The 25,878-nt window shown below is 55.8% G+C and overlaps 1 protein-coding gene across 1 annotated transcript in view; it reads right to left on the bottom strand.

The window, feature by feature from the left end:
- Nucleotides 1-25,878, bottom strand: part of KLHL29 (kelch like family member 29) — a 168,714-nt gene that overhangs the window by 10,160 nt on the left and 132,676 nt on the right. Inside the window, exons 5-7 of the mRNA XM_063078911.1 lie at nucleotides 11,999-12,137; nucleotides 3,858-4,060; nucleotides 2,343-2,602 (exon numbers count right to left, since the gene is read on the bottom strand). Coding sequence (XP_062934981.1) covers nucleotides 2,343-2,602; nucleotides 3,858-4,060; nucleotides 11,999-12,137 — 602 coding nt within the window. The remainder of the gene's footprint in view (nucleotides 1-2,342; nucleotides 2,603-3,857; nucleotides 4,061-11,998; nucleotides 12,138-25,878) is intronic.

The raw sequence follows: 25,878 nt of genomic DNA, 5'->3' as shown, positions 1-25,878 counted from the left end.
GGGGGTGTCCTGTTACATAAAAGGCATGAGGGGGCAACAGAAGGTGTCTAGTGAGGGGTTGTGGTGGGTCAGGCTTCTCAGAGCAGGTACGTCTGAGCTAGGCATGCAAGGATTGATGGACTTCTGCTGGGCCTGAGGAGAGGAGCATGTACATTGAAAGCCCATGTGGGGGCATCAGAGAGAGAAAGATAATGGTGCACTTGGAGAGTGCATGGGGTTTATTCTTCTTGAGTGCAAAAGGTTTTTGTTGGAAGGAGCTCAATGAGACAGGGAGAAATGAAACTGGAGATGTTAGCAGAGGCCAGGGCCCGGGTGACCTTAGGACATGCTTGCTAAGGACTGTGAGGCTCTTCCTGCAGAGCTGATGAGGGAACTAATAAACAGAGAAATGAGGTGACCAAATTTGCTCTTTAGAAAGATCACTCAGGCTGGAGGGTAGAAAATGGATTTGCATGGAGCAAGACTGAAGGCAGGGAAAACACTTAGGAGACTGCTGTGGTTTGAATGTCCCCTCCAAACCTCATGTTGAAATTTAATTGCCATTGTGACAGTATTAAGAAGTGGGACCATTAAGAGGTGATTAGGCCATGAGGGCTGTGCCCGCATGAATGGATTAATGTCATCATCGCGGGAGTGGGTTGTTATAAAAGTGAGTTCACTTGTGAGCTCTCTTGCCTTTCTGCCTTCCATGGTGGCGTGATGCAGCAAGAAGGCCCCCACCAGATGCCGGCCCTTGGCCTTGGACTTCCCAGCCTCCAGAACTGTAAGAAAGCAATTTCTTTTCTTTATCAATTACCCAGTCTGAGACATTCTGTTACAGCTGCACAAAACGGACTAAGACAGAGACCACTGCAGTAATCCTGCAGAGATTAGAGAGGTCTGAATGTGGGGGAGAGAAGTGGATCCACTTAAGCAGGAGGAAGGACACAGAGATGAGAGCAGTGTGGCCACATGGATATGTGTCCGTAATCCAGGCCTCTGTCTTGGGTAACGGGTGGGACTGAAATGAGGAACAAAGGAAGAGGTGTAGGCTTTGGGCATGCCTACACTTCACACTTTTTTTTTTGCAGCTGGCAGGCACAGGGATCAAACCCTGGACCTTGTGTTATCAGCACCATGCGATGACCAGCTAGGCTAACTGGACAGCCCAGGGCACAATGAATTAGACAGATTTGGGAAACATCCTGCTGGAAATGTCCAATATTCAATTGAAGATAGAGCTCTGGCACTCATGAGGGAGTTCTGGGCTAGAGACATAGATTTGGGAGTTGCAGCAAATTCAGGCAGTCCCTGCTAGTAGCTACCCAACTTAACGTCTTTCCTCTGAAAATAAATCTTGCTCCTGCCCCACCTGATCAGTCCGAGGCCCCGTCTCCTGGGCTCAGTGGCCGGGTCAGATTGGGGAGCCGTCTCTGCATCCTCTGTCAGCTCAGTGCTATTGATCTGGTACCTGGTCCATCCCTCTTTCTTGTCCCTTCTTGCTTCCACCAAAACATGATAGCCCTTCTCACCTGTCACTCAGCTGCCTCAGCTCATCCTGGGATCCTGCCTCCCTGACCCTGCTCTTCCTGGTTGGGTCCTTACTTCCGAGCCATTGTCCCCATTTGCTGCTCTCTGGGTGGATTCTGAGCTCTTCTGAGAGCTACCTGGTCAGCCTCACTGACTCCAGGGCTCCTCACAGGTAAGAACCCAGGCCACTGCATTCTGAGTGGGGCCTCCAGCCTGTGCCTTCTGGTCGGGAGGCCCTGCTGAGACGTGCATGCATCTGCACCCAGTGGCTCCCTGTGACTAAGGTGCCTCTCTGGGAATACTGCCACCCTTCCTTTCCTCACTTGTACTGTGGCTCTGATTCCTCCCACTGTCCCCTCCGAGGGACTCCTGCTGTCTCCCATCATGTGTGTAGTGGTATCCCGTCTCCAGTATGGTTTTCATTTGGTCCCTCCAGGTGCTCAGGTGCTCTCCATCCCTTCAATAACTGGAGCATGGGTGGGGGCTCCTTCTGCTGGGTTCCTGGGAGCCCTAGAGCACCTTGGCTCAGGCACCCACTTCTCCCCATAGGGCCCTCGTGCTGCCCACACAGGTCTTGGTTGGCCTGGGTCTCCTTCAGGGGGAATGCCAGCCCTTGAGAATCTTCTGGTGACTGGTTTCTCATCTCTAAGTCCTCCCTTCACCTCTCTGCTGCCAGGGGAGCAGGACCAGCCTTCTCCTCCCTGCCGGGCCTGCTGGCTGCCACACGCTCCCCTGCAGCCCCGCCCCCACCCCCTTCCTTCTTGCTGCACATCCCATCACTGCCCGGTGCCCCCAGGCCCGGGGAGAAGGGGCAGGGGTGGGGCAGACCCTACCTGTGCGCGGGACGCAGGGTCCTTCTTGATCCACTTGATGACTGTCTCGTATACCAGCTCCTCGGCCTTGGTGTTGAGGCTGTCGTTGGAGACATAGGCGATGAAGTCATCTTTGGAGATGCTGAGGATTTCCTCCTGGGCCGCCACCTCGGGGAAGATCTGCAGTGCGAAGGCCTTGGCCATGTGGTAGAGCTCGCTGCACTGCATGGCCTCGGCCATGGCCAGCACCCCCAGGCAGTTGCTGGCGGTCAGCTGCTTCTCTGGGGGCGAGAGTGCAGGACTGCTGACCCAAGGACCCTCTCTGAGCCCATGTCCTGTGACTCTGCCTCTAGCACTAAGTCCCCACAAGTCCACTTCCTGGGTCCTTGGAGCTCAGATCCATTTCCGGGGTTCTCTGCCCCATCTCATGTGACTCTCTGTGGCCTCCCTCTGCTCCCACAGGTCCCGGCAGAAGGACTGAGACTTTGAGGTATGAAGGCCCAGCTTGGAGCTTCCTCACTGACTGTGGAGGGAGGCGGCCTGGGCTTCAGAGCCTGGGCCTGTGCCAGGGGCAGAGGTCATACTGTAGTGGAGGTCAAGGGTCACAGTGAGGCTTGTAGTGTCTTCCCTATCATGACAGTCTGAGGTCACAGACCCATTTTGTAAGTCATGCCAGAAGTAGCACCCCTTGTATACCCACCCATCACCTTCCACGGGCCTCAGCCTCACCCAGTGAGACCTTCTAGAATCTGGGGTCAGCCTGACCAGTTCTCCTGAGATCTGGCTGACGGTTCTTCCAGCCTAGGTGGTCTGGGTTCCAGCAGGCCAATCAGTTTGTGAGTCTAACTCTGCCGCTTTGGTTCCTGACCCTTCTAGATTGTTCAGTGCCTCCAGCTGTCTTTGCTGGGTCTGCTCCCACCTCTGGGCTCAGCCCCTAAGTTTCTCTCTCTGCACTCCATGTCCCAGGCCAAGGGTTCCTTGTGACTCTCCCTGCTCCCGCCCAGGCCAGTAGCACTAAACTATACCCTGGGAAGGGGCCTGCTGGGAGCTCCTGACACTCAGATCTGCATCCTGGGCAGTAGGTCTGGGTATCCAAGGGACAGTCAAGATACTGTCCAGAGCTGTACAGACATCTGGTGTGGCCCAGGTATTAATATGTGCAAGGGAAAACAGGTTTGTGGCTGCTTTGTTCAGGGTTGAGAGAACAGGCCATGAGGCCAGGCACAGGCTCTTCCCAAGAACAGAAAACTCATACGGCCCTCATGGCCTGGGTTGTCCTCACAAGACCTGTGCAGGGCGCAGTGTACCTCTCCTGCCTACATGAAAGTACGCCGAGACCCCCTCAGTCCATGCCCATGGGAGAAGACCTTTGCACATGGTTATCCAAATAGTCACCTTAGGACAGCTTTGCAAACCCAGCCACATCCTAGAGTGTTTGTGGGTGCACACACAGCCCTCCCCTCTTAGTCCTTGCTTTTTCAGTTTTTCGCACATCTGCACTATTACCCCCAGTGACACATGTGCCCCAGGGCTCACCGAGAAAGGACACACAGACTTTGCAGAAGGTGTGGAACTGGAACTTGCTGGCTGCCTCCAGCAGGGTCTTGGCGTTGGCTGAGTCAATGACCAGGGAGCCTGTGTAGACAAACTCCAGGAGTAGTTCCAGGACGTCAGCCTGCAGGTTGGACAGCACGAGCTCCAGCTTCTCCCGGCTGCTCTGGCCGCCATCTTGCACGGACCTAGGCACAGAGACCAGCATGTCCTCACCTGCCACCCCCGCGGCCACTGCGCCGCTTCCTCACAGGGCTAGATCTCCCTGCACAACTTGGTCACACGCCCTTTGTTTTAGGACTCAAAGGACACAGAAATGACACACCTGAACCTAATGACCTGACACGGGATCTGAAAGAGAAGAGTCTGACCAGAGATGCCCCGAAGAACAGAAAACCCTGCTTACCACTACTAGGCATGTCCATGCAAAAAAAGATGCAAATCAAAAAGCATGAGCTATGGATGGGGACGAGGACCAGGACTGACCTCAAAGGGAAACAATATGCTTCAGTGCACTGCTGGCCCTGGCGACTCCACCAAGCCAGACCGACATGGCCCACTGAGGCCCGGCTGCCCCAGATGGCAGATTCCTCAGTGTGACCCAGGCTTGGGAGGCTCCCAACTGGCCGTGATTCCAGCCAATCCAGACTTCGTCTGATCTCCCCAAAGACCAGAGGCCCCCAGCTGCTGGAACCCATCCCCAACCTCACCTCTTCCCTCAAACATATTGTTTCCTTTTAGGCATGGAAAGGAAGACCTTCATGACATTGCTTTGAAACTGAGGACAAGACGAGATAGACGGACAGAATGGTCAGAGCTGGGAGGAGGGGAAGAGGGAACAACCAAGGACTTCCGCCACAGACAGCCAGCAGCCATGACCTGGGACCTGGCCCGGGGTGGGGCCCTCCTGCCACATGGAACACGGGGTCAGAGGTCAGAGGGTGGCCTGCGTAGAGTGTAGAGTGTGCATCGGGCTTGTGAACTGGGGGAGTGGGGAAGGGACACAAATATATAAATCTGTTTATATCTGGTGTCTACAGAAATATAAGACCATTGCAAAGGCTCCTAAGGCCTGGCAGCCGCACCCTAAAGCTGGACCTGGAAGGAAACAGATACGATGAGGCAAAATAACACCAATACAGAAGTGACGCCAGGAGGAAAAACACCCGCAGCATTAAGGGTCAGGAGGCAGGTTTCACAAAGGCCATAGGCTTGGCCCCGATCCTGGCTGCTCTGGCCAGCCCTGCTTCCCGTACTGAGCCTGGTCCTGCCCAGGGCTGGGCTCGGCCACATGATGGGAAATGACCTCTGCAAGCCAACCACTCACTTCTGAGAGGCCTGGGGTCAAGACTCTTGTGACTGGTCCCTTGGGTGCACCTGTGGCTGGCATGGGGGCTGTAGAGGTGTCCAGCAAATGAGCAGGCTGGCCACAGGGAGAGAGGCTGCCTGCTGTGTGGGTGGCGGGGGGCTAGGGGACCTGGGTGCTCCAGCTCTGGACCAACAGGTGGGCAGCCTTGGCCTCTCCAGCCCTAAGCCTCATCTGCAAAACAAGAGGATTGAACTAGATGAGGTTGAAAGTCCCATGGAGATTTCACGTGAAGGAGGATGGAAAATACCCTTCCCACGAGATTCTGCAATGCACGACAGTACCTGAAATCCCACCATTAGAGCTGCATTCTCTCAGGTTCGGCACTGGCCTCCCAGGGCCTTTAAAACACACCTCTGACTGGAAAGAGAGCAGTTTACGACGATGTGATCTGCTCCCCCAGCCAGTGTCCAGGGTCCCTCCCCATGGAATGACTCATCTGACCGGGGACCCTGAGGGGCCTTCTGCTCTGGGTGAGCCCAGACAGTGAGGGGCAAGGTGCAGGCCCCTGAGCAGAGGCCCCTCCAAACCCACACATGCATGTGGTGATTGCTATAGTGACTTAACACACCTAGTCTCCTGCTATCGGGATGGTTTCCATGCTTGTGTAGCTTTGTTAAGTATAAAAACAGTTCATTATGTGATTACTTGAAATCACAGAAATCCTGAACCCTCACAGGCCACCTGGTCAAGCTCCTACTCCAAGCCTTTGCTGCCTGTCTCTTCTCTCCTCTGTGCCACTGTCTGGCCTTCCCACCTCACTCCCTTCTTGCTCTGTGCAGGTGATGCTGGGCCTCAGCCAGGGCCAGCCGCAGGGGCCAAAGCAGGGCTGCTCACTTCTCCCAAGGCCCCAGTCACTGCCACCTTTGCCTCTGGACAGCCCACCTGTCTACCACGAGTCCCCAGGCAGAGGAGCTCAAACTCAGCAAGGGGTTGGGGTGGGACCTCAGGATGCACGTGCACACACATGCACATGCACGCGGATGCACACTGGAACCCATGTGACCCTGGTAACCAAGACTCACCCAGTGAGAGGACACACTGGGCATGAACAGACCAGGGTCCTGAGGGACGGGTGTGATGGGACCAGCATGCCTGCACTGTCTTGCCCAGAGTCTGAGCTAGGGAGAGAGTCCTGGGAACCAGTTGGTGCCTGCATGACCAAGGAGCATCGCAGGAGGACCCTGGCCTAGGATGCATGCCGTGGCTCTGCTCCTCTGGCCCCTGGGGACCACTATGGAGTGGAGGGGGCTGATGGGCAAACGATATGTGGGGGTGGGGCTGAGGCCCCTAGGGTCACATGAGCTGTGTTCCACGTGGCCACAGAGGAATCCTTGGGAAAATGATGGGGTCTTTGTCAGCAGCTGAGTTTGAAATCTGGAGGCAGGAAAACAGCGAAGCCGTGAACGTCCCACCGGCACACACACGATTATTGTCCTTAGAGGTGTTCGTATGTGGCCCAGAGAGCTGTGAGGGCCATGGGAGACCGGTGATGACTCTCCATCCCTGACCATCAGACTGTCTTGGGACTGGACCTCACTGCTCTTTTGGCTTCTTCCCTCTGATCAGAGGCTCCCTAGGAGACACCTCCCCTATGGGTAGCCCTGGTCACTGATGGGCAGCCGCGTCCTCCACAATGACCATTCTGTCCCTGTCCTGAGTTGGTTCTTAGGGTCCAGGTGTCTTGTTCTACTGGGTCCCATAGAGTACACTGTGGCACTGCTGCCCATCGGGGTCATAACCCACCAGGAAGGGGTGTGCTACAGGGCAGGACAGGCAGTGGCCTCGTCAATGAACGGGACACTTGGGGTGGGAGCATGGAGCGTGGGCAGGCTGGTGCTTCCCAGCTCACATGGCCCCAGGGTTCCATCAGAAGATGAGAACTTCCCACAGTCACCTTCTTCCAAGAGTGGCTGGCCCAGGAGGGCCCAGGTGTGGGACAGAGCTGCTGCTCAGCAGGGCTGGGCCTGTGGATGTGTCAGGAACACCCAGTCACAGCTATTAGGATGTTTGAAATTCCACCATCAGCAATGGAGTCATCAGGGAGCAGAACTGCCCACCCCAGACTTCAGGACAGAGTCCACCTCCAGCCTGTCCGCACCTTTCTGGTCAGGTGTTTTCATTTTTCAAGGGGGCCTGTCTGGAATAATGGGAGGGGACAGTGGGGCAGTGGCGGGTGGGGGACAGGCACGAGGCAGGCGATGAACGTGGCTGGTGCCCTTCCCTGCTCAGGAGAGATGACCCTGCCCTCTGATGTGATTCCTGCCCTGCCCCATGCATGGATGTGTGGCACGTCATCATCTCCAGGGTACACATGGGTCTCACAGGGCCCTGGCCCACCCTTGGTGACTTTTCTGTCTCATGTCATTCTGCCAGCTGCTGTGGTGTGTGAATCTCTCTCGTCATCTGGTTTTCAAGGCACACCTCTCTATTCTGCCAGAGAAAGGGGGCAGATGCGGCCACCCGGATGCCCAGCTTCCCGGAAGGGGGTGTGGGGTGCGTGGCTCGGCTGGCGTGTGAAGGGTGTTGGGCCCCCGCTGTCCAGGCCCTGTGGCACTCAGGTAGGTCAGTCCTTCAGCTGATATCCGCCCCAGCTTCCCCCACCATGGCTGGGCAGGAGTGAGAGGCCCGAGCCCAGACGTGGGGCTTCGTGAAAATTGGCTAATCTGTCCATCCATTTTCATTCAGTATGAAAACAGAAGAGAATTCAAATGTGGCGAAGGCACTGACAGGCTTTGGGGGGTGAGGCTTTCAGCTGGAGAGGACGACGCCAGGGTCAGGTCTCTGCTGTGTTTGGTGTCATGAGGGGACAGCTCTCCTCTGTGGCCTGGGGAGTGGGTCTGGAAGTGCTGGCAGGGGACAGGCTAGGGTGGGAGGTGGCGCCTCTGCCAGCTCCTGATGGGACCTGCAGTCCACCCTGCCAGGGAGCAGGGGTGACTGGCATTGCGGCCAATGTCCCCTGCGGCACCTGGCCTCCAGAGGAAAAGGAAAGGGACTTCTGCATGGCCGCAAGACAAAATTCAGGGCAGATCTGCATTCTGCTCACTGGAGTTGAGAAGCAACTCTGGACTTGGGAGGCTGGAACCCCGGGACCCCGACTAGATCCTCCTCCCTTCCCAAAGTGGCCTCAGCCTGCTCTCTCCTCCACCTCAGTCCTGCTGGGCTCCCTCCAAGCCCTGGTGCACGTGGGGGTGGCTGTCACACAGCACTGCCCCTCTCATTGTCCAGGGACAAAGCTCTGGCTCCCTGCCTGCAGGGTCATTGTCACCCCTGTCTCAGGGACCCTGATAGGGTAACAAGGGGCATGGGGCCCAGTGTCTCAGCACAGGCCTTGCTCTGAGCTTCTCCACGGCTTCCTTGGCCTCTAGCCCCACCCAGAGGACCTGGTGGGACGGGGTGATCATGTCTCGAGGGGGGCTGCAGGTCCTGCGGCCATTTACAAGTGTTTCTAACATCCGCACATACGCACTCGTGCACAAACAGCACCCCAGGCTTAAACCAAAGGCCCTGTGCTCGGGGTCCTGCCTCCTTCCCCTGCCTCTCCCTCCCTCCTCACTCCCACACCTGGCACTGCAGGGGCACCGAGCTCCCTGAGTGCCTTAAGCATCCTGCTCCCCCACAAGCTTGCACACGCTTTCCCCTGATTCCTGCCCTTCATTCACCTCCCGAGGCAGAGGCCGCATCTTCCTGGGAGCCCCCAAGATGCCCCTCTTCCCCAGAGTGAGTCACTTGGCCCCTGAGCTTCTAAATCCATTTCTGGGACCCCCCCTGCTCTGCCTTCCTGCTTGTTTACAGCTTCCCCCCACACTCTGGGGTCTGGTGTCTGTGAGAGACCCGGCCCCAGGAGGGCCCCTGCTTGTGTGCCCAGTGAGAGTGAGTGACTTGGCTTCCCATATATCTGTCCTGTGCCCCGGGGGAGGGCGTCCATGCTGGGATTGGGGCTGGCAGGCACTGTCTTTGCTGGGCTCAGGTGCTGGGTGAGTGTCCTTGCTGGGGCTGCAGCAGTGGACACCTCACCTTCTCCAGGCAGAGGTGGGGAGGAATCCAGCCTGCTCCAGACCTGAGGGTCCTGGGACAGCACAGAGGGTCACCTGCCCCTGACGGGGCTTACCCAGGTGGGTCAGTGCCGGCTCACATGAAGGTAAGCACCAGGACACCATGTCCCATAAATCCTCCCCACTCCCACCTCTTACAAGAGTGCAGCCACCTGAAAGGGAGGCCCCTGCTCTGGCTCAGAGGGCAGGGCCAAGTCTCTCCAGCTGGGCCACTAAGTCTCCAGGGTCACAGATGTAAAGCGGACTGAAATGGCATGGTGACCATGGCAGCTGCTCTCTGACCACCAAGTATATGAAATTCCTGATGTTTTTATGTGGCTGGGAAGGAAATCATTTTCCTGTAAATGTCCCGCTTCCTCCCCCTGAAGGCGTCTGTCTGCACTTATTGGCATGAACTTATCACGTGTGTGCACCCGTGGTTAGGACGAGGGAAGCAAAAGTTAGAAGTGTAACCTTCAGCTGCAGGGTGCCCCTCCTGGTTCCCGTGTGACTCTCCTGTACACGGAGGACCCCCTGCCCTGTCTCCCAGACCTCAGACCTCTCTGGGCTGGGATCTGTCCAGCCGGCTGCCTATCAGGCGTCTCCACTTGGGGACCTGGGTGTCCTTCAGGCTGCTAAAGTTTGACACATCAAGCGCTCAGTGGTCATCTTCCCCCAGCTCTCTCCTGACACTGGTCTGTGGACCCGCCTTCCTCCTTGTGCCCTCCAGTGCCCCAGACACCTCGCCCTCTCATGTCCTGGTGCACTTGTGGAGCCTCTCCAGACTGACCCTGCTCGTCCGCTGACTGTCACCCTCATGTGTAGGAGCTGGAAGGAGATCTAGACATCATTTGAACTAAACTCCTGGTTTACAGATAAGAAAACCTGAGGCCTGAGAGAGAGGATGTGCCTAGCATGGGGTCACAGGACGGGTGGCAGAGTCAGGTGTAGGATCCAGGTCTCCACGCTCTTGTCTGCCTGGGGCACCCTCCTTTCCAGTCAGGGCCACTGAGACGCATCTTACTGCTGTCCCACTGCTTTTGATGGCCCCCACCTCAGACCAAGCCCAGGGTCCCAGTGCAGGGTTAGGGCCGTCTGCCCCTCCCCCCTGCTCATGCCAGTCACTGTCCCCAGCCCCCCTTGCCTGGAATACTCTTTCTCCCTCTCTGGCCCTGTCCAGGAAGGCTTCACTACTTTCGGTTCCCACCTAGCGGGGTCCTCTTCTCTGCTGTGTGCAAGAGTTTGGCTTTCAGCGTGAGGCCTCCAAAGGCAGCCAAAAGGCTCCTGCGTGTCTCCTGCCTGCACCGGTCCAGCCTAGAGCTGGGCCATTGCTCAGTACTGCCCTGCCCCCTTCTGTACTCTCCAGCTGGGCTGGAGCAAGGCCCCAGGACAGAGGATGCCCATCTGCACTCCAGCAGCCAGATGCAGGTCACTGCTGCTTCCAGAATTTGCTGAGAGTGGTGCCACAAAGACCTGCCTGGCCTGAAGAAGCCACCAGACCTGCTCCTTCACCCCAGACCTCATGCCCCTAACCCTTGTGCTCGGACAGAGAGAACCAAGCACCGTGGTGGGAGACCCGAGTTGGCTGGGAGATGGGCAGTCACAAAGAGTGTGCCCCTTCCTGTGTGGCCGAGGGCCAGCGTGGCCGGGCGGGCTGGCACGCCGGGCAGCTCAGCTCTATGTGGACGGACACAACGGATCAGACAGGCGATGCCAGCCAGTGTCGTCCTGAAACAAAACACAGTTGCTCTGGGGTTAGTCGGCAAGTCCAAACACAGCATTGGGAAGCAAGCGGAGGTCCTGTCCTCCCACTCTGAGCACAGGCCCGGCTCAGCGTCCGCCCCGAGGAGGCTGCAAGGCAGAATGAGCAGCGGCATTAATCTGCTGAGGGTGAGAGAGTCGTGAGCTGTGCCCTGGGCTGGACCCTCGCTGCTCGCCCTCTCTAAGGTGCTAGAGGTGGCCCCTGACTTCTTTGCAAGGGTATGAAGCAGACAAATTAAAAATCAACATAATGGAAAAAAAAAAAAAAAGATGCTCATGCACCATTAAGATTCATTCAGGTAGAAGTAGCTGGGGCGAGGGTGGAAGGGAGCAGCGGCTGAGAGCGACCGTGTTTAGGACACACCTGGTCTGCGCTCAGACAGCGCCAGTTTGGCTTGTGTACAAGTATCAAGACATGCAGCGTGGATGAGGCTTTGGCTATAAGTCTCTTCTCCCCGATTTGGGCTGGGGAAAAGTGGCCCCTTAGGCACCTCATGCGCCTCCGTGGGGGATGATCTGGTCGATGTGCTTTCCTGGCATTAAGTTCACCATCGACAGCAGTGACGATGGCACCGGGGACCCTGCACTGGGCCAATAGGAGCAATGTGCAATGGTCCCTTAAAATGGAGCCCGCAGTCCTCCTAATCTCAGGGAGGGCTTGTGAGCCACTAAGAATGCAGGATCCTGGGGGCGGGGCGGGGGTGTGGCCTGCTGCTGGCAGAGGCCCCCCCCCCCCCCCCCCCCCCCCCCCCCCCCCGGTGACCAGCAACGCTGGGGGGCAGGGCTGGGGCAGGGACTGCTCTGAGGCTGTGTGTGAGAGGGTGCTGGGAGGAGGAGGAGAGATGGCTACTGGCTCTGTGACAGGGAGTCACACTTCAGGAACCTGCAAGAGAGGGGAGGAGAAAAGCGACACAAAAGCGTCCTACAAAGGAACAGACCCGACCACAGCTGGAAGGAAGGCAAACCTTTGAATCAGGTCCTTGAAATACAAGCTGCAGGAAGCTAGAACATTTTGGTGGACTTCAAACTCTCTGCCTTCAACAACAATTTTCAGGTCTGTAAACGCTTTCGCTCTGCGCTGCTGGTTCAATTCCTTCAACATTTCTGCAGAACAGAGAAGACAGACAGGGCCAGGTTCCCATTAAGAGTTTTTTTTTTTTTTTTTAAATTAAAAAAATTTTTTTTCAAGAAGTAGAGAAATAGGAAATACTTGATATTGTTTCTTGGCAAGACTGGCTCAACATTGACAGTCAAAAGAAGTCACAAACATAATGCGAAAACAAGCAGCCACTGGGAGGGGCTACATACCCAAAGGAATAATGACTTTAAAAAGCAAAAAAAAACCAAATATGATAATAAAAAAAAAAAAAAAAAAAAAATCAAACCCAGAAATTGAAAGGTTGGGGGGAAAGATTCCCCAACTGACAATTGGAAACACAGAGAATACATTATCACAGACAACTCAGAACTGTTATATAACTACAGAACAAGTTCTCCAAATGCCAGTGGGTGCCGATGTGTTGGTTACCAAGTAAAGCATGGCATTGTGACGTAAGATGGGTTGGACATGGTTCAAAGGAACAAAACCACAAAACCTGCAAAAACAGCGTCCCTTATGTTAGACACAGCTGTGGCATGGGGCGAGCTTCTTGGGGAGGAGACCCTCAGAGAGGGGCCGAGGAGGGGCCTGGCAAGCACCTCCTTCCATTCCACAATTGTGGGGACTTTCAGGAAAGCAAGCAAGCCAGGGACAGGGACCCTCTGCCCCTCCTCCCATTTCCTGGGCCAGCCTCTCTCAACTCCCACCCTTGCCTGGGAGTTCGACATAGAGGAGCCTGGTTTGCAGCCCCATCAGGCCCCTCCGGGGCCTTGCCACCCTGGTGTGTACCTACCTTTGCCTGGTGTCTTGGCCACCTGGGGCTGGGACAGACAGTGCCCAGGCCCATGGGCTCTGGACCTGGGGATGTCAGAAGCTTCTCCCAGACCCACCTCAGGGCTTAGAAGGAAGAAGGAGGGAAGAGCCACCAACTACCCTGTTCAGTTTATAGATACTTGTGCATTTGTCAGTTAGGGCCTTCAGATGACCAATGCTCTCCCCAGCCTGGCCTCTCCTGCCTGCCTCTAAGACCCCTGGACAAAGCCCGTCCTTGGCATTGCTAGTAGGTGGATATAGGAGGCCCAGATCCTTGGGCCAGAATGACCTAGACTGTCCTCGGGCAGGGCTATTTCCTTTGGCAGGGGAACGAGAGAGGGTGGCAGGCAGAACTGAGCCCCCCACCCTCTAAGCCCCCCTGCCACAACCCCAGGCCCCCCGGGTATGTGCGGAACCCTCTGGCTGGTGTTCTAGAATTACCTTTCCATGTGCCCTACTCCACCCTGACCAGTGAGCTCTGTCCACATGGGCTACTAGCATCAGCCGCCTACCAAGACTCCCTCCTGGACAAGCCCCTGCGCCTCTCTGAGCCTCTGCTTCTGCATCTATAAGGTGGGGATCAAGGCTCCTGCTTCTACTCCCAGAGTGTGGTGCAGGCCACATGGTCCAGGCAAGCTCAGGGATGAAGAAGGGCTTTGTGGGCACCAGGGAGCCACAGGGATTCCGTGCAGGGGAGTGGAGAGGTGAGGCTTGGGTTTCTGATGAATCCACACAGAGGCAGGAGGGGGAGCGACTCAGGAGGCCGAGGGGAGGAAGGAAAGCACCGTGTGGAGAGTTTGGCCTTGGAGTCAGACCTGCGAACGAACCTGAACTCTGCCTCCTATCAGCTGTGTGACCTTGGGAAAGGGAATCAGGTCCCCAGAACCTCAGTTTCCTCATTTGTTGAAGGTTAAATGAGACAGCACATGGTGAGCAGTTTGCTGCGTGCCTGGCACACAGAAAGTGCTCGACGGTGGCAGATTGGAGTTATTTTATGATGGTGACAGTCTTTCTATATCCAAGAGAGAAGTGACACAGGCCTGGGCTCCAACGGTGACGGAAGGACATAGGAAGAGAAGTATTCAGACCGTGGATGTGGGAAGGGAGGGCGTGGGGAGGCGTGAGGACCATCTCCAGGTTTCTGGAGGGATGGTGGTGTCACATCCAGGAAGGGAGGGGATGCTGAGTTTATTCTTGGGGTGGACCTGTGGGACACCCACAGAGGGGACAGAGGTGGTGGATCAAGGCCTGGCTGGAGATAAGGCGGTGGGAGCAAGCCGTGTGGGCAACTGGCCTGGGTGTGACAAGATGGCTCAGCAGAGCCGCAGGCTCAGGCTGGTTAAGGCTGAACAGCTCTGCTCACACAATTCCAAAAAGAACCACCAACTGAATTAGTTCCCAAACCCTGGGCCAGGTAGATGATGTCACCTTTTGGATGGAAGTGATGTGTATGGGGGAAGAATTCTGGGCTGGGATTCCACAGCCCTGGATCCTGACTCTTGTTCCAGCTTTGCCACTAATTGGCTATGTGACCCTGGGCAACTTGCCCTAGCTTTCTGGGCCCTAATTCCCTCAAGCCCAAAGGGCAGGGACAGCTGTTCTGTGGCCCCCTGATTGTCACACTGCAATGAGTGACAGATGTGGCCCCACATGCCTGCTGAGTTAACCAGTGCTCGGCGGCCAGGAAAACACAACGGTATACAAAATGCCTCCTCCTTCTGGGCCCAAAGCACTCTGGCTGGTTTTGCAGATTTCCTTTTCAAATCAAGGTCCTAGCGATGACGGTGTCTGCAGCCCCAGCTGTGGCAGCAATGCCTGTTGCTCCAGGAGCTCCAGGGCCAGGCCTGGAGGGTGCATGGAGACTCAGCTGTCACCATCCTAAAGGCAGTTGCTTTCTGCTCTCTACGACTCTCACTTGGTGGAAATCTGTATTTAATAGTTGGGGAGGATTATTCACTTTCAGAAGAATTTTTCAATTTATGAAAGTGCTCACCAGGGGATTCCTTTTCACAGCAGGACCCAAGCACATTCAAAGTATTGATCAGTTGGTTTGTGCTTACTGCTGCCGGCTGAGTGCCCAGCTGGGGAGAGCAGGCATTTCAGGCTGCACTTGTCGGGGGGTGGGGGCAGCAGACCCAGAATCCATGGGAGGAAGCGAGGACCACCTGGGCCTCCGAGCACAAGCTGCCCTCTTCTCACCCCATGTCTTGGCAAAAGACAAGCCCTTAATCTCTGAGGAGCTTCCCAGCGAGGTGCATGGGGTACTGTGGGTTTCTGGGGAAGCCCTCCAACAAGCAGAGCCTGTTCCCAGGTGTGGGGAGGTCTGCCAGGCCTGGGGCCGGGTCTTAAGCGTGGACACGCAGAAGCACCCGGCACCCTGCAGAATTCGGCTGCTCCAGGCTTCTGGAGGAGGGGATGGCCCAGAGATCCTTTGACCTTTCCCAGGCAGAGGCATGGCAGGGCCTGGATATGAGAGTTCTGCCAGCCTGAGCCCACCTGGAAGCACAGCCTTGGCCTCAGGACCCCTCACAGCTAGCTGGCTGGTATCAGGGGTAGTTTTCTGGTCCCCTGGGCTTAGACTGGGATGCCCCACCTGCACCTGTGGGACCCCACACATGGCCTTGTTCACAGAAGTGCTGCCCTGTGCCTCCTCCCCACTGGGGACTCCGCCCTGCTCAGGCCACCTGGCGGAATGCACGATGTGCCCAGGCTGCTGGACTTGGCGCCCGGTGCTGCGCTTCCCTTCCGTAGGAGACCACCTTCCCATTGCCTGCGCCTCATCCTGGAGGCCTCCCTCCCCCTCCCACACCCAGTCCTGTCTGCTTTCCCTCCTCGAAATCTCTTGGCCCAGCACACCAGTGCCCTCCTGGGCTGCCATCCTCTTTCATCTGAGTCACTGCAGCAGCCTTGAGAGTCTGTCCCCGCTGCAGGCCACCTCCATGCTACTGCTCCCCACAGCATCCAGCACCAGCCCCTGCTTTCTTAAGTAAACCCAGCAAGGGCCTCTGAGAACTCCACCCACCGCCCCCACCTCCCCCGTCCCCCTCTCCTCCTCCACTTCCAGGAGGGCCCTGCACTCCCTGGCGAAGCCCCCTGCAACCCAGGCAGGTCCCCCTCCAAGCTTCCATCCCCTCAGACCTTTCTTCCTCCCTTCTTCATCCAGCTAATCGCCCTTTCCCTGTCAACCCCAGTTAGGGTGTTATTTTGTCCCCGCCTCCCTGCCTCGCTGCTCTCCTCCCGCACCCCCTGCCCCTGGCCTTCCTCCACGTGCCCCCACAGCACCCTACACTTCCTTCTTTATAGCCTTCTTGGTGCTGTGAAAATTTATTTACATGCCTGCCTCCTGCACTAGACTGTTTTGTTTGTGTTTCTATCTTTGACACTGAGCACTGGGCCTGCCACAGGCGGTGTGGTAGGTGGCAAACATTCTTCGTAGCTTCTCCTGTTAAGGGGGAGGGACATATCCTCACCCTTTGAATCTTGGCCGGCCTTGTGATTTGCTTTGGGCCACAGAATGTGGTGGCAATGGCCTTGTGTGAGTGGGAGCCACAGCTTCTAGAAGCTTCCCTCCACTCGGCTCACTCTCTTGGGGCCCCTGCCAGTGCCACCATGTGAGTGAGCCTGGGCCAGCCTGCTGGAGGATGAGAGACCATGTGGAACAGAGATGAGCTGCCCCAGATGAGACATTTAGAGTAGCCAGCCCCTGCCAACATCAGCTGAGCCCAGCCCAAACCGCCAAACCAGAACCGTAATCTCAATAAGCGGTTGTTGTTTTAAGCCACTAAGTTTAGAATTGTTTGTTATGCAGCGAGAGCCGACTGATACAGAAGGCACGGATGAATGACGGACTCAGGTGCTCGGAGAACTTTCCCTACGTCGGTTTCTCCTTTGCTAGTTCAGTTTGAGGCTTTTTTTTTTTTTCAGTTGTAGTAAAATGTGCCATCTTAACCATTTTTAAGTGTAGAGTTCAGTAGTGTTAAGTACATGTGCACTATTCTGCAGTCAATCTCTGGAACTCATCTTTCAAACTGAAACTCTGTACCCATTAAACAACTCCCCGCCCCCCGGCCCCAGCCCGTGGTAGTCTCCATTCTACTTTCTTTCTCTGTGATTTTGCCTGTCCTGGGTACCTCATATTAGCCAGACATAGAAGGACATTTGACTACTCTAGGAACCTCATGTAAGTGAGACCATATGGTATTTGTCTCTCTGTGCTTGTGTTATTTTACTCAGCACAATGTCCTCAAGGTTCATCTACATTGTAGCATGTGGTATAATTTCCTTCCTTTTTAAGGCTGAGTAATATCCCATTGTGTGTGTGAGTACAGACCACATTTTGTGTATCCATTCACCCACTGGTGCAAACCTGGGGTGCTTCTGCCTTTCGGCTGTTGTGAACAGTGGCTAATTCCTATACCCAGTTACAGACTGCTCTAACTACTGTCTTAAACCCCATTATAAGTGGCTCTGTGGACCCAGCAGGTCACATGAGAGAGACTGGGGACACTGAGGAGGAGAGAAAGACATAAACAGAACCAAGACTGGACAAGAAGTTGCAGCCAAACTTCTGCATATTTTTCACCAAGCGACACAAGTTATTTGTCAGAGACTAATGGGTTCATTCCAGCTGGACTCGAAGGTCTGTCTGAGGTGGTAATAAAGAGGAAGAGATGTCAAATATTAAAAGGCAAAGAATTTCAGTGGCTTTGCAGCAGAGAGGTCCATTAAATCAGAGCCCCGAGAAAGGTTGTGTGGCCAAATAATTTTTTTCAGAGCTCAAGTAAGAACCCAGCTAGGTGACAAATGCTCCCGATCCCATTGGTATTTATGACACATATTTGATAAAGGACCTGAAAGAATTATAAACTCAGAGCAGTTGTGAAATATACTGAGAAAGCCCAGCAAAGACTGTGTCATGCACGCCCAGAGGGTAATTCATCCGAGAGCAGGGGAGCCAATGTGCGCTGACACTGTGGGGACAAATGGTGGCTTTACGCAAACACAGCCTCCTCTGCTGCCAGGGCTGTGGCTGGTCAGGGAGTGCGCGGAGCTGACTGGACAGCCTCTTGGGCTGAATGCTGCCTCCATTCTCCCTCCCTCCCTGGCCTGATCAGATCTGAATTTCTCCCACTCCTTCTTTTCCAAAAAAGAGCTGACCTTAGAATCAACCGCAAGGACCAGGCAGGCTCCAGCTTCCAGGTAAGAAGAAATCAAACCACCCGTGGGACTCATCTGGGCACTGCATGCCAGCCTGGGTTGGGGAGTGGGTTCTCTCTTAGGAAGTCACACCGGCCCTGGCCCCAATCGCATCACTAATTTGTATCACCCAAGGCCCCATGCAGGCAAACCTTCCCAGGAGATGGGAGCCTTTCCCAAGCTGCCCAGCACTGGGTGACAAGACCTGCTCCTTCAGCAGTGGAAATCTGGCACCAGAACTCCTCTCTGTGCTACAGCCCCTGCCCCAGGTCTGCACACTAGTGGGTGCTTGAGACATGTCATGCCCTCTAAGATGATACAAAAGTCACTTAAATGTTTCTCCTTAGAATTTGTTGGAACTTCAGAAAACTAACAGAAACATCCCCTTCTCTCTCCCTGGGTTTGTGCCCCTGTCCTTTAGGTCCAAGGACTAACCAGAGCCAGCTGCCAGCTTGGGCTTGGGGGTAGCATGACTGGGAGAATCATCTAGCCACAGAATCACTGTAATCCCCTATGACTTTGAGTAAGGACTCTTTCCTCAGCTGGGGCCCACCCAATCAAGGAGTGATTACTTCAAGGATGCCCTATTTCTAAACTTCTGCCTGGGGGCTCTTGGAGACTCTGCTCATAGCTTCATCTTCTATTCATGCCCCACATCCCCAACCCTCTCTCTACATTCATGCTCAGCACGTCTTGTCCCTTTGTTTTGATGGTTTCTATCTGCCCCTTTGGCCAAATCTCTCCCAATCCTTGTTTCTTAGGGCCTCATCCATCCCTTAAGCCTCAGCTTAAATCCCATCCTCTAAGACTTCTTACCAAGTTCCCCAGTTAGAGCCAACTTTGCCCTCTCCTATGGTCCCATAAGACTCTGTTTGTGCCTCAATTGCAGTAGAGATCCCTGGCTACCATATTCCAGGGGAACGTCTGTCTGTCTGTCTCCTTTCTAGGCTGTGATCTCCTGGAGGGCTCATCTCTCTGTCCCCCTGAGCACCTAGCATCATGTTTAGCACAACGAGTTCCTCTCTAATTAGAATTCAGGGTGGGTTACAGACTACATGCAGGCATGAGCTAGGTGGTAAGAATGACTTTCCCTAAACATGATACACCAGAATGATTCGAAATGTCATAGTTGTATGGAATCAGGTGGATGGAATGTAAAAGTCAAGCCCCCTCTAACTTCAGGAGACATCAGTGCTAACAACAACAGTGACAAGCCCACAGTTTATGTGGCAGTCTACAGTTGTAAAACTTTGTCATAGTCGTTATTTAGGTCCTCCTTGGGGAGAGATTTAATTATTCTGTTTAGCTCCAATGCTTTGAAGAGCCCTACATGGCCTTCCTGGGAAGGACTGACCAGCTCAGCAGCTGCTGAGCACAGGTGCAGCCTGGAGCCCCTGGGGTGGCTCTGCAGAACAGGGGCCTTTACACACAGTGGCCAGAGAGAAGTGGTCCTGCCAACACTCCAGGTTCCAGCTGCTGGATGGTAAATGCCCAAATAAAAACTAATAACTGGTCACCTTCATTGACAGCTCTTGTCTGTGGGCTCAGGGTAGGAGTTAAAGGGAATGATCTTTTGTTTGGGAAGAAATGGGGACCAGCAGGGGACAGCGTGTCAGGTTTCCAGCACCAGCCAAGGAACCTGGCCAGGGTGTGGTCACTGCAGAGGAGGGGGAAGACCCTCAGCTGAGCAGGGAGGGCCAGGGGGTGAGCCCTCAGGCTGCAGGTGGAGGAGGTGCCCTGGTTAGGTCCACATTAGTGGTCAGTCCTTCCTGCCTCCAGCAGAAATTCTGCTGCTTGGCTTCTTCTGCTGCTTGAAGGATGGCGGCTGAGGGGGTGATAGAAATATGCGGAGCAGGAGAGGAGGAAAATGCCATGGGGGTCAGGGCCAAGAGGCCTTGGGAGAAGGCCAGGGCCTGAGATAGCTGGGTGAGAAATGAGGTCAAGGCCAGTGGTGTGAAGGGCTCTGCAGGGAGCTGGGGCTCTGGGGTGGCGTGCTGGAGCTGGGTGTGTGTGTGTACAGTGAATTAAACATCCAGGTGGGTCTAGTTGGGACCATGAATAGCTCCGTGGGGTCTGCAAGCCTGATGGTGGGGTTCAGAAGGGCCAGGTGGGAGGCTGAGGCAGATAGGCTGGGAGGGGCCAGGAGGTCAGGGGTTTAGGAAGAAGGGTGGCCCTACAGTCCCCCTATGAGGCAGGTGCCCCCTTCAGGAGCTGAAACTTGGTACCAGGCCGGGGGATGTCCTGAGGGGCCTTGGTCCTCATAACCAGGGGAGGAGGAGACCTGGGTCTGGCCCCAGGGACTAAGTTGAATCCCAATGTCTGGGCTGGGGGTGTGGGAGTGTGACTCACTCCTCCCTCTGTGCTCTCATAACACTCTGTGTCTTCATGAAGCTGTGTTCTGCCTGCAGACACTGCTTCTTCTCCATTGGAGGAGGAGCTCTTGAAAGGTCAGGGGTGGTTCTTGGTTGGAGTGACCAGAGTCAAGATGCCAGGACAGATAGTCAGGGTGAGGGGAGAGAGACACGTTCAGCACCCCGGAGAGCTCCAAGTCTCCTAGAGTCAGGAATGGATGCTGGGAGAGCCCTGTAGAGGTTAGGGGGTGCCCTGCAGCAGCCGGTCATGTCCATGGCTGAGTGAGACTGAGTCATGGGCATCCCCCGCATAGGGATATTCTGAAACCTGAGTTCTGGGAACTTCAGATGGCTGTGTCTGTTTGGCTCATTTGTTACTGTCTCCTGTGTGCTGGGTATGGGGTGGGTGTCAGGGACACATGCGAGTGGACATGTTTGCAGACTTGGGGGAGCTCATGGTTTGATGGGAGACACACTAACATAATGGTAGCATCATGCAAGAGGTGTCTGACTCGGGCAAATGCTGGGCGGTGGAGGTGTGGGGGAGGGGACAGCTGGTTCTGTCCAATGGAGCTGGAGAGACATCTACAGGGGAGAGGATGGTCTAGTGGAGATTGGAAAGGTAAGCAGGGGCTCCCAGGTGGAGGGAGGGAGAGGTGTGGATGTGTAGGAGGCCGAGAAGTGTGAAGGGCCACATCAGGGGACTGAAAGTCAGCGGCGTGGCTGGCTCATACTGTGTGTGTGTGGCTCACACGAGTGTGTGGTATGAACATATGGTATGTGCGAGTGTGTGCTGTGTGCACATGTGAGCAGCAGAGGGGAAGCTGCAGATGGAGGTGCACCAGCCTGCTGTCTTCGTCCCATAAGGGGCTGGGGCCGGTGGTGGAGTTTACAAGGGAGGCTCTTACACTGAGGGTGGCTGCTCAGAACCAACCGTGAGAGGTCTGACCCTGCACCCAGGGCCCCTCCATGATGCTGCGCCCCAGCTGGGCCTGTCTCTGCACAGCATCACATGCTCCCTTCTTCCCACTGCACCTGCTATTCCAGCCCACCCTGACCCCTCCTCCCAACGCCCCAGGCGTGCATCAACCAGCGGGGCACACTGTCAGGTGCCCACAAGGTGCAGGGCCCTGGGCTGACAGCTGGGGTGGGGGCTACAGAGGAGGAGGGGCAGTGGGTGAGCAAGACAGTCCCTGCTGGAGTCCATGCTGCTCATCAGGGACACCAGGTGTCCAGTGAGAAGCTGGACAAGAGCTGCATAAAGGGCCAGTTGTGGTGCTAAAGGCCCTGCCAGGATGGGGGTGGGTGGTCTGGGGAGGGAGGGGCCGGGGAGGGGGAAGCAAGAAGTGTGGGGTGTTGGATGGCTGCTAGCTGTGTCACTGGTGCACATCAGGTGGGCATATGATTCTGAACTGACCAGCTATCTCCCCAGAATGCATTCATGGCTAGCCTGTGCCAGGCCCTGGGCTGTGAGCATGCAACCAGTCTCCACCCTCCAGGGGCCCACAGCCTGATGGGGGAGGCAGACGCTGGAGCAGACACAAGTCAGTTTGGCTGCTCAGCACTGGAATCCCTTCCTATTGGGGAGAATCCTAAGACAGGCGGGAACTGGGCCTCTTTTTCTGTGGGAGCAGAGGGGAGGCAGCTCCCTGGCAGATGGCGTGTAGGGAGACATGAGACTTGGGCTTGGCTGGTTGGGTGCTCATGCCCTGGACTTCCAAGATCCAGGAAGGAATGAAAAGACAGTTAGTGATGACTGTGGTGGCTGTGGTGAACTTACAAAGCTGACGCCTCAGTGGCGCTGGAGCATCCAGGGGAGACCATGCCAGTGCAGGGTCCCGAGTGGCCGGTCTCTGTGGGGATCTGGCTGTGCCTCCTCCATGCCTGCCCCACTTCTCAGACTGGCTCCCCTGCCTCCAATAAGTGCTCTTTCTGCTTAACTCTGCCAGAGCTGGAGTCTGTGGCAGGTATCCCGGCCCCTGGCTGGTACAGACACATGAATATGTCAGGCCTGTGATAAATGTTGCTTACAGCAGAGACTGCTGAGCCCTGGGGAGCACAGGTATGCGTGTGGATGAGGGACGCCCATGGGGGTGGGGGGACTTGGCTTGGCCTTGGGAGGCAAGTGGGACTAATTAAAGGTAGACAGGAGGGGGTTTTATTTGTGGCCCACATGTGCAAAGGCCCAGAGGCAGGCATTAGCACATTCCAGAGGTGGCTGGCAGGCAGGTGTGGAGGCAGGAAGGAGTGAGGCTGGTGTGCAGGCAAAGCCCCCCAGGAAAGGCTGGATAAGCTGTGCTAAGGAACCTACAGATGTTGAGCCTAGGAAGGGAATTAAGAAGAGTCACCCAGACTACCTGGGACACAGAGCAGGGAGGGATTGAGAGCAAATGTCTGGAGGAGTGAGACCCTGCCAGAAGGATCTGCTGCTGCAGGTGAGCAGGGAGAATGAGGCCTGGCCTGGAGCCTGGACGGCGGGTGAAGGACACTTGGCTCTGCTTGGGAAGCAGAACCAAAGGGCTTTCAGAGGGGAGGGGTCCTGTGCACTGTTCCTGTCTTTGGCACACTCCCAGGGTGGGCCTGGGGCATGGACTTCAGAAAGAACATGCTGGATGCCCGCCTGTCCCCTTCACCATCTTTGGACGTGTGCCTCAAATGTGTGGGTCCCCTGGCCATGCAGCTCAGGCTGTGGACCACAGAGGGCCCTTCTGTGGTGAGAAGCCACAGGCCCGCACTCTATCTTGGCTCCATCCATTTTATATTTTCCTATTTTACCTTCATTTTAGGGGCAGGATGTTGGATTTCCAAATATGGATGAGAATCTGTAGCTGGCCCCTGTCAAAGAGTTTGAGTAAAGATATATCATGCATGGAGCAGAGCTGCATGTGCCCCGGGATAGGGGCAAACTCCCCACAACTTGCCTGGAACCCAGAGCCTGGCAAAGGCACAGGGGGAAGCCGATGGCAGCGCACACCCTCCAGCCCTCCAGGGAAGCCCAGCCCCCAGGTGGAGGAAATGGGCCCGAGTGCAGAGCCTGAAGACCACCCCCATGCACACCTGCCCTCCTCCGGGGAAAGCCGAGAGAGCTCGCCTTCGGTTCCGGCCAGCGGCAGCCCTGGGTCCCTAGAGTAGCTGGACTCTTCATCCTACCATGACACCGTCCCCTGTCGTCTTTCCATTCTGAGGTCCCGGCTGACCTGCCTGCACCGAGGCTCCTGGGAAGCTTGGGTGAGACAGCTTTCTGTGGGCATGGGAAGGGGCTGGTCAGGGAAGAGGCCGAGTGAGGGGCCCAGGGCTTCTGCGCCCCACGCTGCAGACCCACGAGGAGGGTGTGCTTTGGAAACAGAACAGCAATGAGCAGCTGGATGAGGAAATGGTGTTCTCAAATAAGGGCCGAAGAGGTCAACCACCAAAGACACAACCCTAAAGCCTAAATTCTCATGTCCCGTGTCCCATAAAACCTCGCTTCATTGTAGTCTTCCTGGGGACTCAATCCCTCGAAGATCTGGCCACCTAGGGCTTTTGGAAAGTCAGCCATCTGCCCCAGGTGACAGGATGGCTCAGAGAGGGGGTGGGAAGAGGTGCTGGGTAGGGGGAAGGGGGGGAGGATGGAACAGGCAGGAGAGAGACATAAGGAGAGGGGGAAACCCAGGTCTCCTCCACCCGCTATAGAAAAGCCATTATTTCCCGAGAATTCTGAGAGCCACAGTCCCAGCAAGCAAATCAATAGTTTTAAAGGATTTGCAAGAATTAGTGAACCAGAGCTGGGAGTACAATCAGTTCAGTTACCCAGGTAAAGAGGGAAATGAAATGGAAACTCCAGATGCCAGGGGCTAATGGCAGCTCAGAACACTGCAAATCCCAGAATCCCATCGAGGGAGAACTCGTGGCCCGGGAGGATGTGGGGTTAGGAGGCATGGAGGAGAGAGTGTGCGTGTGCATGTGTGTGTGAATGGAGACCCCTCTCTGCCCACCTTGTGCCCTCCAGTCTCCCAGGAGGGGTGTCTGCCCTGGTTCTGTGCCCACCCCTCCTGCCACTTCTGGCCTGGGTCAGGTCTGGGCAACACACCTGCCTCCTGCTGTTTCAGGGGAGGTGAAAGCCTAGGAGCCATTTCCAGGTTTTCATACAGCTAATGGTATTTTATGATCATACAAGTAATCTCCATGACCACTATAGGAAAACTAGAAAATCCTGATAAACACAAAAGAAGAAAGTGCTGTTGTGTCCTGCAGGTGGCCAGGCCCCACTCTCAGGCCCTGGCACAGAGTCAGAGGGTCAGGTCTGCCTGCCTTGACTGCCTGTGTTGGTCCAGGGGAGAGATGACGGCCACTGGCAAGGAGCCAGTCCCTCTTCCTGCCCGGAGTAGACCATTCTCCTGGTGACCCCTGTGTACCAGGCATGGCTCCCAGCACACCTGTGCTGCCTGCCACACCAACTGGCAGAGTCCACGTCGTGCCCCAGCCTGTGAGAAGCTGCCTAAGCCTGGCCTCGCAGGGGGTCCCAGGAAGGACCAACAGGTGGGCTCTACCGACACCCCCTCTCTTCTCATCTGCCTTGGATTATGCCTCCTCGTCTCCAGGCATCCCATGCCAATTCCTTCCTCCTCAGTATGTGATCGCTGCCTGCCGAGCTCTACATCTGGTTAGATGGCAAGCTCTGGTGGGTAGAGACTCTGTCTTTCATCCTCCTATTCTCAGAGCTCCAGTGCAGCCTCTGCACACACCAGGAGCAGCCCTGGGCGTGACCCCGGATGCTCTGCTCCAAGTCACCATCTACGCACCTGAGACCTCGGGGTGCAGGAAGGGGATGCCTGTTTGGGCACTCGGGCCTGTGCTCCTTGAGTTTCTTGACTGATTTCAATGCCACCATGCTCAGAGGCTGACTGGGGGTGGGTGGGGCAGGCACATGGTGGTGGTGGGGTACTGCCCCCTGCACAGACACAAATGCTGAGAAGTGAGCCGTACCCTCTGGCCCCACTACACAGGGTTCACAACCTGGCCAAGTCTATTATCTCTGGACTGGGGCTTGCTCAAGGGCAGGCAGCCCCAGCACCGAGCACCAGGTAGAGCAGGGAGTTGTCTGCTGACTGAGTGAATGACCTTGGCCAAAAGAGAAAAGAAAGCAGAGTCCTTCCTGGCCTTGGGGACACTGAGACACTGCATCCCAGCCACATGGAGGGTTCCTAATCAGCTGGGTCTGCGGTCCCCTGGGTCTCACAGAAGTAATGGAGGGTCCTCCTAGACTACAACCACAGCTCCCCACCCAAGCCCTGGGAGGTGGAAGGCCCTGCTCGGCCTGACCTGGGAGCAGCTCTTGCCACCATGGGCCAGAGCCATTCTGCCCAGCTCCCCCTTGGTGGTGAATAATGGTGTCCATGTTTTGCAC

This window comes from Cynocephalus volans, chromosome 14, assembly GCF_027409185.1.
Source record: "Cynocephalus volans isolate mCynVol1 chromosome 14, mCynVol1.pri, whole genome shotgun sequence".
In the NCBI taxonomy this organism is placed as follows: Eukaryota; Metazoa; Chordata; class Mammalia; order Dermoptera; family Cynocephalidae; genus Cynocephalus; species Cynocephalus volans.
This window is presented reverse-complemented; position numbering and strand designations above follow the sequence as displayed.